The sequence below is a fragment of the Acinonyx jubatus genome, chromosome D1 (genome assembly GCF_027475565.1).
Source record: "Acinonyx jubatus isolate Ajub_Pintada_27869175 chromosome D1, VMU_Ajub_asm_v1.0, whole genome shotgun sequence".
Taxonomy (NCBI): Eukaryota; Metazoa; Chordata; class Mammalia; order Carnivora; family Felidae; genus Acinonyx; species Acinonyx jubatus.
The window spans coordinates 65,085,665-65,102,520 of NC_069390.1; the positions used below are offsets into that span (position 1 = coordinate 65,085,665).

Genomic DNA, 16,856 nt, shown 5'->3' on the forward strand with positions numbered 1-16,856 from the left:
AGTCATTTTTTATCTGGTAAATTAATGAGTTTTGTCAGGGCATGGAACAACTTTTGTAGCTGAGAAACGACTACTCACAAGATACCACGGAAGAAAATCTTTCCACCGAAACTTGTTGGAAGAAGCATATAACTCTTTAATAGAGTGCTTTTGATTTCCAATCAATACACCAAAGTTCATACAATATATATCAAGCTGGTCAAAAGGTGATACAAGAATTTTTCTTCCTATACAGATGGTAAGAAAATGTCCAAGGCTTTGGTCCATATATTCAATTTAAGATTAAGATTATCAGGAATGAAAATGTTTCTTCTCATTATTCTTACTGCAACCTGTGCTAAGAATTTGACCGTAGACTGTAACATTCTCAAAGAATAACATGTTAAAAGCAAGGCTTTTAACTAATTTGACATAATAACATTTCAAAAATTTCTTCAAAGTGGTTAAACTTAAGGTCTCACAGTGGTGTATTGATGAGCATGGGTTAATAAGAACATGTGTTCCGTTCCTACAAGGTGTTGTCTTTATCTCCCCAAGCTGGATTGCTCTCAAAGTGCAGATCACAGTAAGAAATGCTCCGTTGCCTACCTGACATAGAGGGAGCGTTTCTGATTGGTTCGCAGGGACCCGGACCCAGAACTCATGCTGTGGTTCATCATCTGCTCTCGTAGGTCATGGATTTTGGCCTCAAATCGAGCGTAATCTGGGAATGGAAACAAAGATGGTAGATTTGGTCCTGTGCCTTCAGAAAAGTAGATATGGTGCACAGCCAAGGCAGCTACTTGCCCCTGATATTGGTTCCTTTGCCAAGCATCAGGGAGATGCACAACTCAAAGCAGTGAATACAGAGGGATCACTTGTTTAGTATTATTTATTTGCAGACATTTACAAGAATAAAAGGATAAATCAATGACTTCCCAAAATGTAACTAGAAAACATACTGCCATCAAATTCCCAACATGTGAAAAGTCCTGGGGGAGGAGGTATGTGCAGTTATAAATGGGCAACACAGGGCATTCTTGTGGTGATGAAATGTGCTGTCTTGACTGTGGTAATGGATACAGGTAACTGCACATGTGAAACAATGACATACAACTAACTACACTCACATATATTCACATGAATGAGTACAAATAAAACTGGGAAAAGCAGAATTAGATTGATGGATTACATCATTGTCAATGTCCTGTGTATGATAATGTGCTATAGTTTTGCAAAATGTTGCCATTGGGCAAAACTATGAGTAAAAGGTGTATGGATCTTCCTGTATTATTTCTTACAATTGCATGTAACTCAATAATTATCTTAAAATAAAAACTTTACTTTAAAAAAGAGGGCACCCCCCCCCACCAAAACCCAAACCAAACAAACAAAAAAACAAGATCCACAAATAAAACAAGGATTCAAGGAATTATCAATGTTATTGGGAAGGGAGGTTGAGTCTACAGTTCACTTTCAGCTTAATAGACCAGAGAATCAAGTGTTTGGTGATGAGTTGTGTAAAAAATTGCCTTTTAATTTGACTAAGTTTTTTTCTGCTATAGGTTGCTAGAAACTGATCATTTGGGGCATACCTCAATTTTGCCCTATAATCTTAATAGAAAAAGTCCATATATCAAACTTCATCAATTCTAAGATACATAATATAGTTAAGTCAGTTTCTAGGAGGCTGACATTAGAAATCGGGGTAGAGGACAGTCTTGTTTTAAAGTTATTTTAGAAACTTTCGAACATATGGGTCTAAAAAAAGTCAAGAAAATATAGTTACATATCATACTATTTCTTCGTACGAAAAATATTTTTCCCATATGTCAGTCCAATAAAAATAAAGATAGCACAAATAGGTTTTAAGATACTTATTAACACAATCAGCATGTAAAAAGTAAAAGCTTTTGAAGTTTTGATATTCCTGATCACAATTTGTTCTATTATCTCCTTGGCACACAGTATCTTGCTTTAGTGAAATCCAGTAGGTGAAAAGGCCAATTTACTCATGAGATAAATGTGAAAACGCTAGTTCAAATTATAAATGGTTCTTTTAATTAGAAAGAAATTCATCATAAAGTATTTCCTTAGTACATTTCAAAAAACAATTTGATTTTCAATTTAATTTGTTCATAACTTTTCATAAAAACAAGAATGACTAAATGAACATAGTAAAAGATGATCTACTTACAGTGTTTCAAATTCTTTATAATAAAAGTTCCACAAAATTAAATTTAAATTCAATTTACTGACTATTGGTTATTATGGGGTGGGATTTCACAAAAGAAAAGACTTGACCTTGGTTTCCAATGATAAATAGATAACTGGATAATGACCTTTGAATGTTAAATATTTTTAAAGTTTAGTACTCCAAAGATAAAACCATAAAAGTTGACCGGAAATTTCTGGTGCTTAAGCAAAGTCTTGTGTTATCTAGATTTGGAAGGCTTCCTCTTCAAAACTTAGCTTTAAATGATTAAATCCTAAATGATTAAATAAGCAGAACCCATACTTAACCTAAAATTTATTGATCATAATTTATGATATTTATTTCATTCCTTTTTGACAGAGAGAGAAAACATGCATTTATAACCGTTGCTATGACACTGTATGCAGACTGAAATCATTTGGGGTGAGTCACGTTTTCTTGCCATTGTAAGAGTTGATTAGTATTTATTGCCATCACATGGCAGATGCTGTGCTTAGTACTTCGTGGGCATTATTTCTTCCTTAAATCGAAAAATGAAGTTCATGAATGTTGTAAAAATTTGGAGTATATAGAAAAACAATAAAAACTGAGAGGACATCTGGCTCTTCTTCCCTCCCCACCTTCTTTTTTCCCTCTCACTGCTGTCCTTCACTACAGCTTATTCTGGAGATACGTATTATGTCCTGGACTTGCACAGGCATTTATCAGCTTATTTCAATATATACACACACATATCCCCACATACATATGAGATCATAAATATATATTATGCTAATGCCTTTTTCTCCCTTTTTAACTGTGTTAACTCGGATCTTTTCCTGGCTTCTCCCAAATACATAAATATACATATATTTTTAAAGTTTATTTTTATTTATTTATTTTGAGAGAGAAAGTGAGGGAGAGGGAGAAAGTGCGGGGGAGGGGCAGAGAGAGAGAGGGAGAGAGAAAATCCCAAGCAAGCTCCATACTGTCAGCGCGGAGCCCGATGTGGGGACGGATCTCATGAACCGTGAGATCATGACCTGGACGCCTAATCCACTGAGCCACCCAGGCACCCCTAAATATATTTCTTAATACACCTAATTGCATCACATGATTAAGATTGTAATTTATTTAACAGTTGCTACATCATAAGATAGTTAGGCCCATCCAGCTTTTTGCTGTTATAAACAGGATCTCAGTCTAACGTGAGCACATTTATGGCAGGTTAATAGAGCACTGTAGTGCAAGTACTGGTCAAAGCTTTGCACAGACGTCAGATAGCCCGCATTAGCATTTCTCAGAGAAGAATGTAATGTGGCCTGGGACACCAAGCAGGATTTTTTAGTGTCCTCTGATCATGCTCCACACCACCAGTTTGTAAATATCAGGCATCGCCCCCAAGAACCACTAAATCCCCCATCTGCTCCCAGGACTCCCTCCCCACAACTTTTATGACTTCACTCCTGTGATAAAATCCTAAAATCCCACCTCTGCTCCCCCACTTAAGCATCTTAATTGAGTGCCAGTCCCTGACCCCATTTGGCCACGTTGCTACTTTCTTGTACTTACCACACCAATTTGCAGTTATTTATGCAGTTGCCCATCTTCCCCATTAGACTCAGCTCTCTTAGAACAGAAGCCACAACTCACTCCCCGTGGAGTTCCCTGTTCCTAACACGGTGTCCAGTATGCATGAGGTATTTAATAACAGGGGTTCAATAAACATTTTCTGAGTGAACCATGAATGAGGACGTGAGCAGAATCATTAAATGAGTTCAGTTATAGAATGCCTACAGGTACTGAAATTGCCTCTTTTCAATTTTAAGGTTTTTTAATGAAGAAAGACAACATGCTTCTCCTGTGGGACTTCTTTTTTCAAGGCTAAATAGTCTATCTAATTTCAAGGCTTTATTTCTGGCTAATTACTGCCACTCCCAAATCCCACTAATGTTTTCGTTGTCCAGGAATCTCTGTGCTCTTCCCATCTCAGGCATGTCACATGTTGGAAATACCTCCCTGATACTTAACCTATATCTGATCAGCACTTTGGAAGTCTCTTCTGGCTGCCACACTTTATATGTCACAACAGGCTACTTGCTTTCATAGTAAACTGTGTTCTCCTTATTGTATGGCTCATTAGATCCCCCAAATGTTTTCTGCCTTGCTTTTGAAATGTTTGTTTTACACCATATTCTATAGTGTTTGTACTCCCTGCTGTGGATGGGAAAGTGCTGTGCTGTACTATATTGAATTTGTCTTAATTGGAATACATCCTGCCCCCAACTTTTTCACTTTGACAGTTGTGTTAATCACAAATCCTATGTTCCAAAGTGCTTACCCATCTCTTCGCGCCTTTCTATTTTCATTTTATTATCATTTTTTCAAGTAGGTTCCACACCCAATGTGAGGCTTGAACTCATTCATGACCCTGAGATCAAGAGTTGTATACTCCAACAACTTGGCCAGCCAGGTGCCCCTTTTCTCTCCTTTTTAGAAAATAAAACTTGTGGCGCCTGGGTGGCTCAGTTGGTTAAGTGTCTGACTCTTTTTTTTTTTTAATGTTTTATTTGTTTTTGAGACAGAGAGAGACAGAGCATGAACAGGGGAGGGTCAGAGAGAGGGAGACACAGAATCTGAAACAGGCTCCAGGCTCTGAGCTCTCAGCACATAGCCCGACGCGGGGCTCGAACTCACTGATCGCAAGATCATGACCTGAGCCGAAGTCGGCCGCTTAACCTATTGAGCCACCCAGGAGCCCCTAAGTGTCTGACTTTTGATTTTGGCTCAGATCATGATCTCGCGGTTTGTGCCCTGCATCAGGCTCTGCACTGACAGTGTGGAGCCTGGTTGGGATTCTCTCTCCCTCCTCTCTGCCCCTCTCCTGCTTGCACGTTCTCTCTCTCAGTAAATAAATAAACATTAAAAAAAGGGGCTCCTGAGTGGCTCAGTTGGTTAAGCGTCCGACTTGAACTCAGGTCATGATCTCACGGTTCATGAGTTCGAGCCCCATGTCGGGCTCTGTGCTGACAACTGAGAGCCTGGAGCCTGCTTCAGATTCTGTGTCTCGTTCTCTCTCCCCCCCCCCACAGACCCCCCTCATGCTCTGTCTCTCTCTCTCTCTCTCTCCCACCAAAAATAAATAAAAACAAAAAAAAATTAAAAACATTAAAAAAATAAAAAAAAAGAAAATGTAAATGCAAGTAATCTCACTAGAGCAGAAGCAATCAGATCTGGATTTATAAATATGTATGTGTGTGTGAGAGACAGACAGACATAGAAGAGGAGCGATGTCTCCAGCTTCTCAAAGATGAGTGAGCTTATGGTTAGAAGTGCTCTAGAAATAAACAAGAAAGCAGGTACGTAAACTCTATGTTTTATAATAGTACTGAAAATCTCACTTTTCAACAAAACAGAAATCTAACACTACCACACCGTTTAATCTTAATCTTTATATCATCTAAAGGGGAATTCATGTTTCCTGAGCACCTGCAATGGGCTAGCATCTGTGCTGCAGAATGCAAATATTCTATTATTTCTCCCAACAAAGCTCTGAGGTAGGTATACCGTTTTAGAGATGAGGCAACAAGTTCAGGGAGGTAAACTAACTTCGCCAAAGTAACTGAGTCAACCTTGCATCTCTGTGAGTCCAATTTGTTTCCATTGTATCGTAACATCTATTATAACACCATAATTCTCCTTTAGAACCTAAGGCATCCTCATTTCTCTACTTCTCTCACTTGACATCTTGCTCTCCTTCTTCTTATGTACTGTACTGATTATGTGCATGCTGAACTTCTTTATTGCAGTACAAATGCCTTAGAGGGTGGGGATGCTTCACCCATGTCTCATCCCCAAACCTCAGGGCCTATTATTCCTTCTTTCCTAGACTCAGGACTGTGCCAGATGTTTGGCATGTAGTTTTTTTTTTTAATTATTTTTAATGTTTTTGTATTTATTTGTGTGGTGTGTGAGTGTGTGTGTGTGTGTGTGTGTGTGTGTGTGTGAGTGAACGAGAGAGAGAGAGAGACAGAGAGAGAGAGAGAGAGAGAGAGAGAGAGAGAGAGAGAAAGCATGAGCAGAAGAGGGTTAGAGAGGGAGACACAGAATCCGAAGCAGACTCCAGCCTCTGAGCTGTCAGCACAGAGCCTGAGGTGGGGCTCGATCCCACAAACTGTGATGTGAGATCATGACCTGAATGCCAAGAGTCAGGCACTTAAATGACTGAGCCATCCAGGCGCATCAACGAGTTATCTATTTTGTGCTTCTTGGGTTTGTGTGTGTGTGTGTGTGTGTGTGTGTGTGTAACAAGAAGCAAACCACTGAAAACCAACTTCGAGGCAAATGTTTTAGAGGAGTTTCAAGAAACATTACTTCCAGTTAGTTCTTTCTCTCCATTACGTATGATGAACCAATGAAAAAAAAATCCCCTTTGGTGGGCATCTAAATCCACTTGTTCCTGACTAGACACATTCACACTGGGACTGTGTCCCTTGCTTTCACTTGGTTGGACATGATGGGTGATAACAGTAAACATGGTACAAAATGTGGTTATACAGACAGGGTCAGAATCCTGGCTCTGCCACTTACTAGTGGTGTACCACTGTGAAAGTTATTAACCTTTCTGGGCTCAATTTCCTCATGAGTAGAATGGGAACAAGAATTGTTTCTACTTCAACATGTGTTGGGAAGGTTACAAGAGAGCAGATGGACTTCAAGGGTTGGCTCTTGGTAATGACTAGTAATCCCCCCTGTTAATTTTCACATGTAATTCAACACCTATTCTTGTTCATTGCTTGCAAAAGTCATAACCCCCCTCTATAACAAGTAGAAAGGAAACCTGTGTCTACTCCTAGAGCCCCCTTGTTATAGCCTCACTCTGCCTATTATCAGTTTCTTGAGTTTGAACTACTGATGGACACTTGGATGGAGAAAGGCAAGGGTGTGAACACCAGATAACTACACAGGAGAAGAGGCTCTGTTATACACTGTCTTCTTCTGCAATTTGTCAAGAGTGAATGAGGAGACCCAGAATGCAAATCCACTCTATCATTGACACTGGAAAGGAGGCATTGCCTCTGTGAGGGGGCTTGTGTTGTTTAATGCAGTAGGATTAATCCGAACTGATTAAAGCTGCCCAGCTGTTCACATTTGCAAGGCTCAGATGGCTAGCCTGTGTCATAGAGATGGAAACGATGAGCTCAGTGGGTTAGACTATAGCATGAAGTGCTGGGCATATCCTTCTCCAAGTGAATTGGTGAGGAGGGCCCTCCTCTGCAGTTATAACCTCATGCTGCTGACTCACAGTTGTGTTATCAGAGGAAGCAGTGAGCAGAGGGTAGGGGAGTTAAGAACTCTGGGTTAGGAGGCCAGGTTTAAATCTTAAGCCTGTCACTTGCTACCCATGGGACCTTGGGTAGTTTCTGAACCTCAGTTTGTTCATCTGCAAAATTGTGATATTCTTCTCAAAAAGTGGTCTTGAGAATCAAAATGAGATCTGACATGAAGCACTTTGCAAATATAAAATAGTTGTTGCTGTTATTACCATGGTGGCTCCCGTCAGAATAAAGGCATATGCAGTCCTTACTGGCACTGAGGACAGTAGCATCCTATTCCTACTTGCTCATTATGGACATTGCACAGCTTTAACAACAACTGGTGAAATCATTGGCTGTAAGTGGGGTTCTGCATATCTAAGCGACACAGGCTGCTTTCCCGCTGAGTTACGATTTCCTCGCCACAGGGAAAGTAGTTTGAAGAGGCCACCTACTGCATGCCTAAGAAGTGATGCTTTTAATAGACAAACCTGAGTTAGAAGCTCTTAGTGGTTCATAAGCTAAGGAATTTCAAGCTTTGGGGCACCTTCCAATGGGCTGGGGCAAACGTCAATGGTGTATAGTCTACTGGGGTCACAATATTGTTTACCTGGACATGACCCTCTTTGTCACCAGGGTCCAGAAAGGGTGTATGGGAAGGATGCAAGAAGAATAGTTTACATCAATTTTTAGCACGACATCTAATCACTGCTCAAGGGATGAGGTACTTTGAGCAATTATAAAAGCTTCCATTTCTTTGGGGGAAACATCCTTCTTTCATTTATTCAGCAAACATTTCTTCAGGGTTTATTACATGCCAGGCACAATGCTAATTGCTAGGGACACCAAATTCACTGGAAAGACCTTTGCCTCAAGGGGCTCACAGGCTGGTGCTTTGCTGCCTTTAATTTTCTGGTTTCTTGCTGTGAATAGAAAAAAGAGCATTTTCCATTTAAATATCTGCCCCTTGTGAGTGGTATCAAGTACTTTCCATATGGTAATGGGATATCTCCATGGTGGGAAGAAGCCAACGCAGCCAGACCTGTGTCACAATGGAGAAACTGAGGCAGGTTAAATTTTTATGAAAGTCTATATGGTTTCTGGTGGAGGGAGAAGAGCAGAAAGGGTCTTAAAGTAGTGCCCTGGGATATCTTTGCTGGATTTGAGTCTTGGCTCTGGGTGATGTTGGGAAAATTCCTAACCCTCTCAGAGATAATGATTTCCTCATACGTTGAGTGGGGAAGTCATCTCTGCCCCTATAAGATGTTGTCCTGAATATCTAATACGGCATAATTCATTTTTATCATTGTAAGCAGTATTGATTTTTAAAAGAGCCATCAATTAATAACAATAATAGCACTCTTTTTTTTTGGAGAGGGTGGATACAAGACTCATTCTGATGTCACAAGCTGAAACTTATGGGTAGAAGGAGGAAGATGTGAACCTCATAATCATTGTAATCTGATAAATAAAGTATTTAAAGCAAGAAACACTAAATACATTACTGCATTCTCCATACTAGGCTCTTAACAAAATAACGTATATATGAGGGTCAGGGATAGATGACAGGTTATATATATCTCAAGTCTAAGAAGCAATCCTTTGTCAAAATTCTTCTATATGATAGAAAAATAACCATATTTATTTGGAGCTCAGAAAATAATCAACTGTTCCCATTTCACCACCTCTTCTTTTCTTAGTTGCCTTGGGATTTTGGAGCCAGACAGGCACAGAAAAGTTCCTGCCATATTATAGTAGGCTTTAAAGGTACCTTAGAGCTTCTTTACTCTGGCTACTTTTCAAGTTGCCATGCTGGGAAGGGTGGTGTTTTTATGGGCTATTTTAGAAGACTGGTTTTCTTTCTGTATATAAATCAGAATGCCCACCTGCCTTTAAGAGTGCTGACCTCTGGCCACTGGAATTTACTAGCCCTTTACTTCAACCCCTTACTTAACTTGTCTTACAGGCTGCCACCTGTGTTAAAGCGATGACATGGAATTTTCCACTGCTAAACATTTACAGATGTCATTTGGCTTACTTCTGACCCAAGCTACTGTGCTAATGTGTACATGTGCATGCATGTGTGTGTGTGTGTGTGTGTGTGTGTGTGTGTGTGAGAGAGAGAGACATACACAGAGACATGCAGAGAAATGGAGAGCAACAGAAAGAGATAAACAGGTTAAAAACTGAATTCACTAGAATCGAAAGGTAATCGGGAATCCTAGACAATAGGGTAGGTCTGCTATGTTTCCTGCATTCCACAAAAGAAGGGGATGTATATACCAATCTCTTGTACATCTCTAGCACTGAGCATTAAGAACTCAGTTGTGGACACCATGAGGGCACGACATTGTCATATTTTTTTTCTGTATCTCTAAAACCTAAAACAGAGTTTGACACATAGTTATCAGTTAATAAATCCTAATGTAAATGTTTGTTGAATTGGGTGAGTTAAACAAAAATTTCAGGGAAAGAAAATTGATACTTTAATTGGCCAATTCTGCTATGGAGTAGATCAAACCTTTTAGAATAATTTTTAATAACATGTTGAATTAAGGTATGTTGTCTCTCTTTGTCTCTATCTCTCTCAGCAGAATTGGGATCATTTGTTTTGACTTGAACAGTTTTCTATGCAACTTGGCTGGAGACCCTTCAAAGAGGTTTCAGCCAAATGCTTAGGAATACTTTAATGTGGAAAATGAAGTTAGTTTTATAGGCAAATGACAGTCTGAATCCCTAACCAGCTATTTCACACAATAGGCACACAACTCTGAAAATTAGATACATCAAATTTCAATTTGGCTTCATGCAAGCTTTGTTTTATAGATTCACAAAGGCAGATTTTTTTTTAATTATCAGGATTATTGCAAAACAGAGTCAGCAAAGAAACTTTTTGAATTTGGCAAAGCCACTGTCTTCCAGCAATTGACAATAGCCTGATGTAATGTTATTCTTTAAAAAACGATAAAGCAAATATGATTCAGCTTTGATTCCTAAGTTTACTACTGACTCTCAATATGGATTTTGTGCAAGTTATTCAGCCTGGGGAAGATTTGTTTTTCTCATCTGTACAATAGTATAACAGTACATACCTTATCAGATCGTTTGAAGATTAAATGCGATGGCATTTGTGAATAGTATACTCAGTGCAGGAACGGAGTAGAATGTTCAATAAATGAAAAAGGAAAAAGACTAAGACCTCTTGAAGCTTTATGTTCCTCATTTACAAAATGGGGATGATATTAATATATCACAAGTTTGTTGTAAGCATCAAGTGAAGAAACAAATATAAACATGTTTGATAAACTGAATAGCCTAGTATGAAGTGATAAGAGAAACAATTCATATAATATAGTCCTTTTTAAAACCCCAATGTCTAGAAGAATATTTCCCTGGTACCTGCGATTTGTCTCAAAAGCTGTGGAATTTGATTTCTATCTTGTTTATGGAAATAAAGCCACATAAGGCATTGTGCGTGAGAGAGGTAACATGAAACTCTGTGGGGAAAATGGAAACGGCTGATATCATTAGGACCTAGCTGCCAATGGTGATTCTCTGGAGATTTCGCTGGTAGGTTGGGTGAAAGGCTCAGAGCTGGGAGGCACAGGCTGTAGTTTAATGGGTGTGATTCGTAGCTAATGATGCATCAGAAGAAGGATCAAGGCACTATGCCTTCTAATTTAAGGCACAGTGCTTGAGACTACATTCAACTAGATAAGAAAGCCTTCCTTGGCAGATACAAATATTAAATCTTTGCTGGATTTGTCTTCTTCCTTTTTTTGTATTAAAATCGTGGAACTAGAAGCTAAAATAATAATGTTCAAGCTTCCTGTGTTCTTCTGCAATAATGATCAGTTAGATCTTGCCCAATGAAAAGGGTGATATTTTTGCCTAATTATAGCCCAGGGCAGAGAAAGGAGATAAAGCAGTCTGGCTCTAGAGGTAAGCAGGTTGGCAGTCCCCTTGGGTGTGACTGAAGTGGTACAAATATCTTTCTTGCTTCTACAACATTCCTATCATACTTATCCTTGAATAGTGTTTTGAAAAGTATGTATACGTATCATCTCAGAGGACAACCCACTATTCCTGGGAAAATAGAAGCACAATGGGAAGAGCACTTCCCACCGAGGCTCAGAGAAGCTTGGCAATTTGCCCAAGGTCACACAGCAGAACTGGGACTTGAATCCATATCTTACAGTCCTGGCCTCATCCAGTGCTTTTTTCACTACACCTCTATAGGTGACTGCTAGTCCTTCTTCTGCTCCAGACATGTTACAAGCTTTCTCAGACTGGCTTGTTCACCCTAAGCAACCACTTAACAACCAATTTCTGCTACAACTATAGAGTCATCTCTTTAGTGAATTCTTATTTATTTTTTATTAATATAATTTATTGTCCAGATGGCTAACATACAGTGTATACAGTGTGCTCTTGGTTTTGGGGGTAGATTCCCATGATTCTATAAGGCAGGTACGTAAGATCAAAATGAAAAGGCTTTGTTTGGTCTTCCCCTACAGGCTTCCCAAATGAAAACTGCTCAATTTATCATGAGTGTGATTCTGGATTTAAGACTCCGAATCAACTGGAAACTATGGCTCAGACAACAATGATAACAGACTGGACACTTATCACGGTTGTGGGGTGGGAGGGCAGGAGATGCTCAGGAGAGACAGCAATCAGCCCTGATTCTGCCACTCTTGACTCTGCAACAGTCTGATTCAGGGATTCCTAGCAGGGCCACACCACAGCAGAGAAAAATAAGGCAGAGAATTTCATAAATCTAAACTTGTAGAACAGACTGTGGGGGGGTTGTGTCCTTAAAAGTATGCCTTTCTTACTTTCTTGTTGTTAAAATGTCCTTTTTATACTTAAAAGGCCTGACAACCAAATGTAATGTATAGTGTTTGTTTGTATCCTGATTAGGAGAAAGACATTTTTAAGCCATTATAGATTACATATTAGATCATAAAAAGAATTATATTTTTTATTCTGTTGGGTGTGATAATATAGCATTGTGGTAATATAAAAAATGTTCTCTCCTTTTTCTTTATAGCTTCTGCATACTGAAGGGATTGAAAAGAGATAATGTTGGGATTAGTTTTAAAATACAGAAGAGAAGAAAATATTTTAAGTGACATATGAAGTAAATCTGCAAGTCTAGGCCACCATTGAATTTGAGTGATAAGTACACAAGCATCTTTTGTATAATTCTATTTTTGTATATGTTTGAAAGTGTTCACAACAGAAATATTTTAACTGGATATTTGAAAAGTTTAAAAATACTAATTTGATGAAGTTAAAAAGCTTGTAATATTATGTCAGTTCTGTGAGAGGACGTGGCTCCTCCTGGCCCCTCCACCTGGGTATGTCATCTATCACTTAGTCCTGGTTTTCTTGTAATAAAATAGATACAGGACACCTATGCCTAGCATCATTTTGAGATTTAATCTGGGTAAGAGCCATGAAAGTGCTATGCTGCTCAAATGCATCTGTTCAATCAGCAGACATTTCCTTGAGCAATGACCATGGCAGGGCTCTGTGATGGACACCACTGATAAGATGATTAAAAAGTAGTCCCTGCCCACAAGGACTTTCCATTACTGCTAGCAAAGGTGTATGCAAATTTCCCCAGTGATGACTATTCCAGAACTATCTCAAGCTTCTAGTTCGAAGACTATCCACAATTTTTAATAAAGGCAAGTGGCCCCTGCTTAACTCACTAGCTCATCTCTTTCTTAATGTCCCCTTTTTTTTGGTTCCTTCAGATTCTAGCTTTGGTTATTTTTTCAGTTTCACTCTCTGGCAAAACATTATTGGTGCTGTCCTGCCTGCCTCAAATACCTTTCCCACCAGTCTTCATCTGGCTTCTCTTCCTTCCATTTTGTGTTCAACATCACTTCCTCAGACAGCTCCCTGAACTATGACAGATCCTTCCCTCAAATGCAACTGGTATTATTTCTCCTTTGCAACATTCCACATTATATGAAACTCCTTAATTGTCTATAACTACTCGTTTATTGCTTGTGAGGTACAGAGGAGATGCTTGAGAAATGTTTGAATACTGACAGAGTGGAGTGGCTGATGTGAGGTACTCACATCCTGATGAAAAAGTGATGGAGCCATTTTGAAAATGTTGAGACTTTGATCAATATGCTCTATTCCTCCATGGATCTCCCACTAAAATAGTTTTAATTTTCCAATTGAAATAAAGGGAAGAATCACCAGAGATATGGATTAAGATAATTATTTCTGCTTCAGTTCTTTCTCATCATAATTATGTTTTTTAATCCTAGCACCATCTAGGTAGATTCTCTCCAATCCTAAGATTACATTTTACTCCTTGAGATGCTATACGTGTTCCTGTTTATCATCTTAATATTGCCAAGTATTTTATGGCATGCAACCAAAAGAAAAAAGCACATAATGGGAAATTACCCACCCCCAAACACACAAACAGGAGCTGAATAAAATTTCTTCAGCAAGATTTATGGTAGCAATTTCACGCTCACTTTAGCTATTTTCATGGCTCAGATAAAAGTTATTTTGCTTATTTCACTATTTTTTAATATAAAATTATTCCTTTGATTTTTGGCAAAAGATCCATGAGGAAGTGTAGAACTTGCTAGGTGTACATGAATTTGGAATGGTCATTTAATTAAGGACAAAGTGTAACCCCATACTGTCCTCTACACAGTTATTGCTAAGAAATTAGAACTCTAAAACAAAGATAGTTTGGAACCACTGAGGGACTTCTAAGGGATCTATTATGTTTGTTGCTTAGTCAGTAGCATACTGATGAAGAGACTAAACAGTGCCGGTCGAGAGATCAGAAACCTGGAGGCCATTTAGGGTATCCTTCAATGGTCCAGGGGAGAGATTATAAGGACAGGGTTGGGGAGGGGAGGATGTGTGAGGGGTGGGATGGAGACGAAGAGCAGGCAAACATTTGGAAGGTGTAAAGAAGAGACTTTGCTGATTAACTCAGTGTCACATATGAGAATGAGAGTGGAAATGTCCAGGGCTCCCTCAGGTTTCCATCTTGGGCAACAGGCTGAGAATAGAAAAAGAAGTGCCACTGAGGGGGGCAAAGGAAATGATGGAACCCGTGTTGGGACTGAATTTGAAGAAACATGATTACAGCTCAGTGTTCTTGTGCCAGACTCCCTTAATTCCAGGACCTGGGAGTATGAAGAGATACCTCTTTCACAACTGACACAATCTATAAATAAGATACTCTCTGGGCCCGTAGAACTGTTCTAGATGAACCTGCACTGCATCTAAACCCGTGTTAGATGGGGCCGTGTGAAAGACACACTCACCTGATCATTCTAGCCTCTAGATCCAGGGGAAAATGAGGGAATAATAAAAGTAAGTAACCATTAAAATTGACTTTTATGCACAAATAAAAATGAACTATGGGGAAAATTGATCCTTGTGGAACAGAATCAGGCAAATTTATCTTCCCTCTTGATTAATAATTTAAGAAGAAATCCCAAGCATGCTGCCTCTGGAGATGTAGGAGTAGCTCTTATAATTAGACTCGAATCTGAACCATGAGGGTGAGGATCAGAAAGCTGACTCAGAGCCTGGTGTCAATTATTTGCAGCTTGCACAACGAAAGGCTAAAAATTTGGAAGATGTAGGATGAGTGAAGCCCAATTCTGGGGGCTGTTTTAGCACAGTCCCATAAGTTCTTTCAATTATTATTGCTGCCAAATTTATTCTCCATCTCCTTTAGTCCAGGCCTGGAAAATATCTGTGGGACTTGCTTTGGGAGGGGATGTGTGCTTCCAAGTCAAGAGCCAGAAATCAATGCACTCCAACAATTTTCCTCCTTATTTAAACCCAACCAGAGCTGGTTTCTGTGGATCAATCCAAGGAATTGCCCTTTTTAATACAACCTAGTTACATTTGCCCTATTTTTGAATGAATTAATGGACCCACAAAAACTCACCAAGCTCTCTCTGCCCAACAGAAAACAGCAACACACCAGTAGGTTTTCAGTTGGCCCATTCTGGATTCATCAGGACGCAAGAGGGGTGAAAAGAAAGCCTTTCACACAGAAGCCCATTTTAAACAGGAGTTCAATAATCTGCCCACATGGATTAGTTTCTTTACCATTTTGAGATGTTATCTAACATCCATCATCTATCTATCTATCTATCTATCTATCTATCTATCTATCTATCTATCATCTATTTCAGATTTATCTCCTAAAACTATATAGAACAAATGCTCTCCCCCTATTTAACTCTTCAGATATGGATAGAAATGAAGGAAGGGAAGGAAAAGAAGGGAGGGGGTGGGGGAAGGAGAGAGGGAGGAAAGGAGGAAGGGAGGAAGGCAAGACAGAAAGTGCTTATTTTCCCTGGTCATCTTGTCTTTACGTAACATACCCCTCCCCTCTCACATTCTTCAGTTGTTCCTCCTAGGACAGTTTCTGGACCTTTCTGCTAGTCTCTGCTCTCCTCTTTGACATTGTTCATCATCAATTTTATTTTTGTATTATTTATCTCATCCTACCCAGCTGCTGGTGGCTCAGCCTCTCCTAACTCATTTCTGGCTCCTTCATTCCCAGAACTGTGTGTCTGGCTGGCTCACAAAGCACATAAGAAATTTTGACCATGTACACATATGCGTGTGTGAATGGACCAAGCCAGGTTCTGACTTCTCAGGACATTCTTGGCTTTCTCAGTGCCTTTCCTACAGGAGGGTCTCCCTAGAAATGAACATGCTACTCCAGGTGTGATCTAATACATTTATGTGTCCAAAAGCTCTTTTTTCTCTAAAGATTCCCTTTTAACTGCTTCCTATACCTTGGAAGATGTTTCATGGATATCTCGTTTCCTTAGCAACATCAACTATAGGTATTTTCAAGTTTTTTTCTCTTCCTTGTATTCTTTTTGGATTCTCATCATTCTTTTTGATTCTATTTTGTTTTAAGGAGGTCTTGATATGCTTGGTGATTCTTGTTTGTAAATCCAAATTAAGATGAGGCACAAAAATGTTGATTGAAAGCTCTGTGTGTGGGGGGTGGGGTGGGGTGGGGCAGGTATTGAGGACCAGGGGTCATCATTATCTAGTGATCAACTTGGGAACATATTTATTTTTGAGATACCAAAATATCAGGACCTGGAAGTCTCTATGCTTAGGCCATTTCAGTTTCCCCAAAACCACTGAAAATCTTTTCTTTCAGGTTAAAAGCCTGGTTGTTGAGTTCCAGAAGTGAAGGAAAGAAATAGGCCTGGGGGCAGTGGTGGGGAGAGGTGCCTCATCATTCACTACATACTTTCCCTATTATCCCTGTTCTCTGTGCAGCATCTTACCCCCTGTCTCCCACCCCAATCCACATCTGATGCTTCAAACTC

The 16,856-nt window shown here is 39.4% G+C and overlaps 1 protein-coding gene across 20 annotated transcripts in view; it reads right to left on the minus strand.

The window, feature by feature from the left end:
• DLG2 (discs large MAGUK scaffold protein 2) overlaps positions 1-16,856 on the minus strand; it is a 2,057,646-nt gene that overhangs the window by 144,169 nt on the left and 1,896,621 nt on the right. For all 20 annotated transcript variants that reach the window (XM_053202597.1, XM_027039894.2, XM_053202582.1 and 17 more), the window contains one exon: positions 589-703. In XM_053202597.1, the coding sequence (XP_053058572.1) occupies positions 589-703 (115 nt within the window). The remainder of the gene's footprint in view (positions 1-588; positions 704-16,856) is intronic.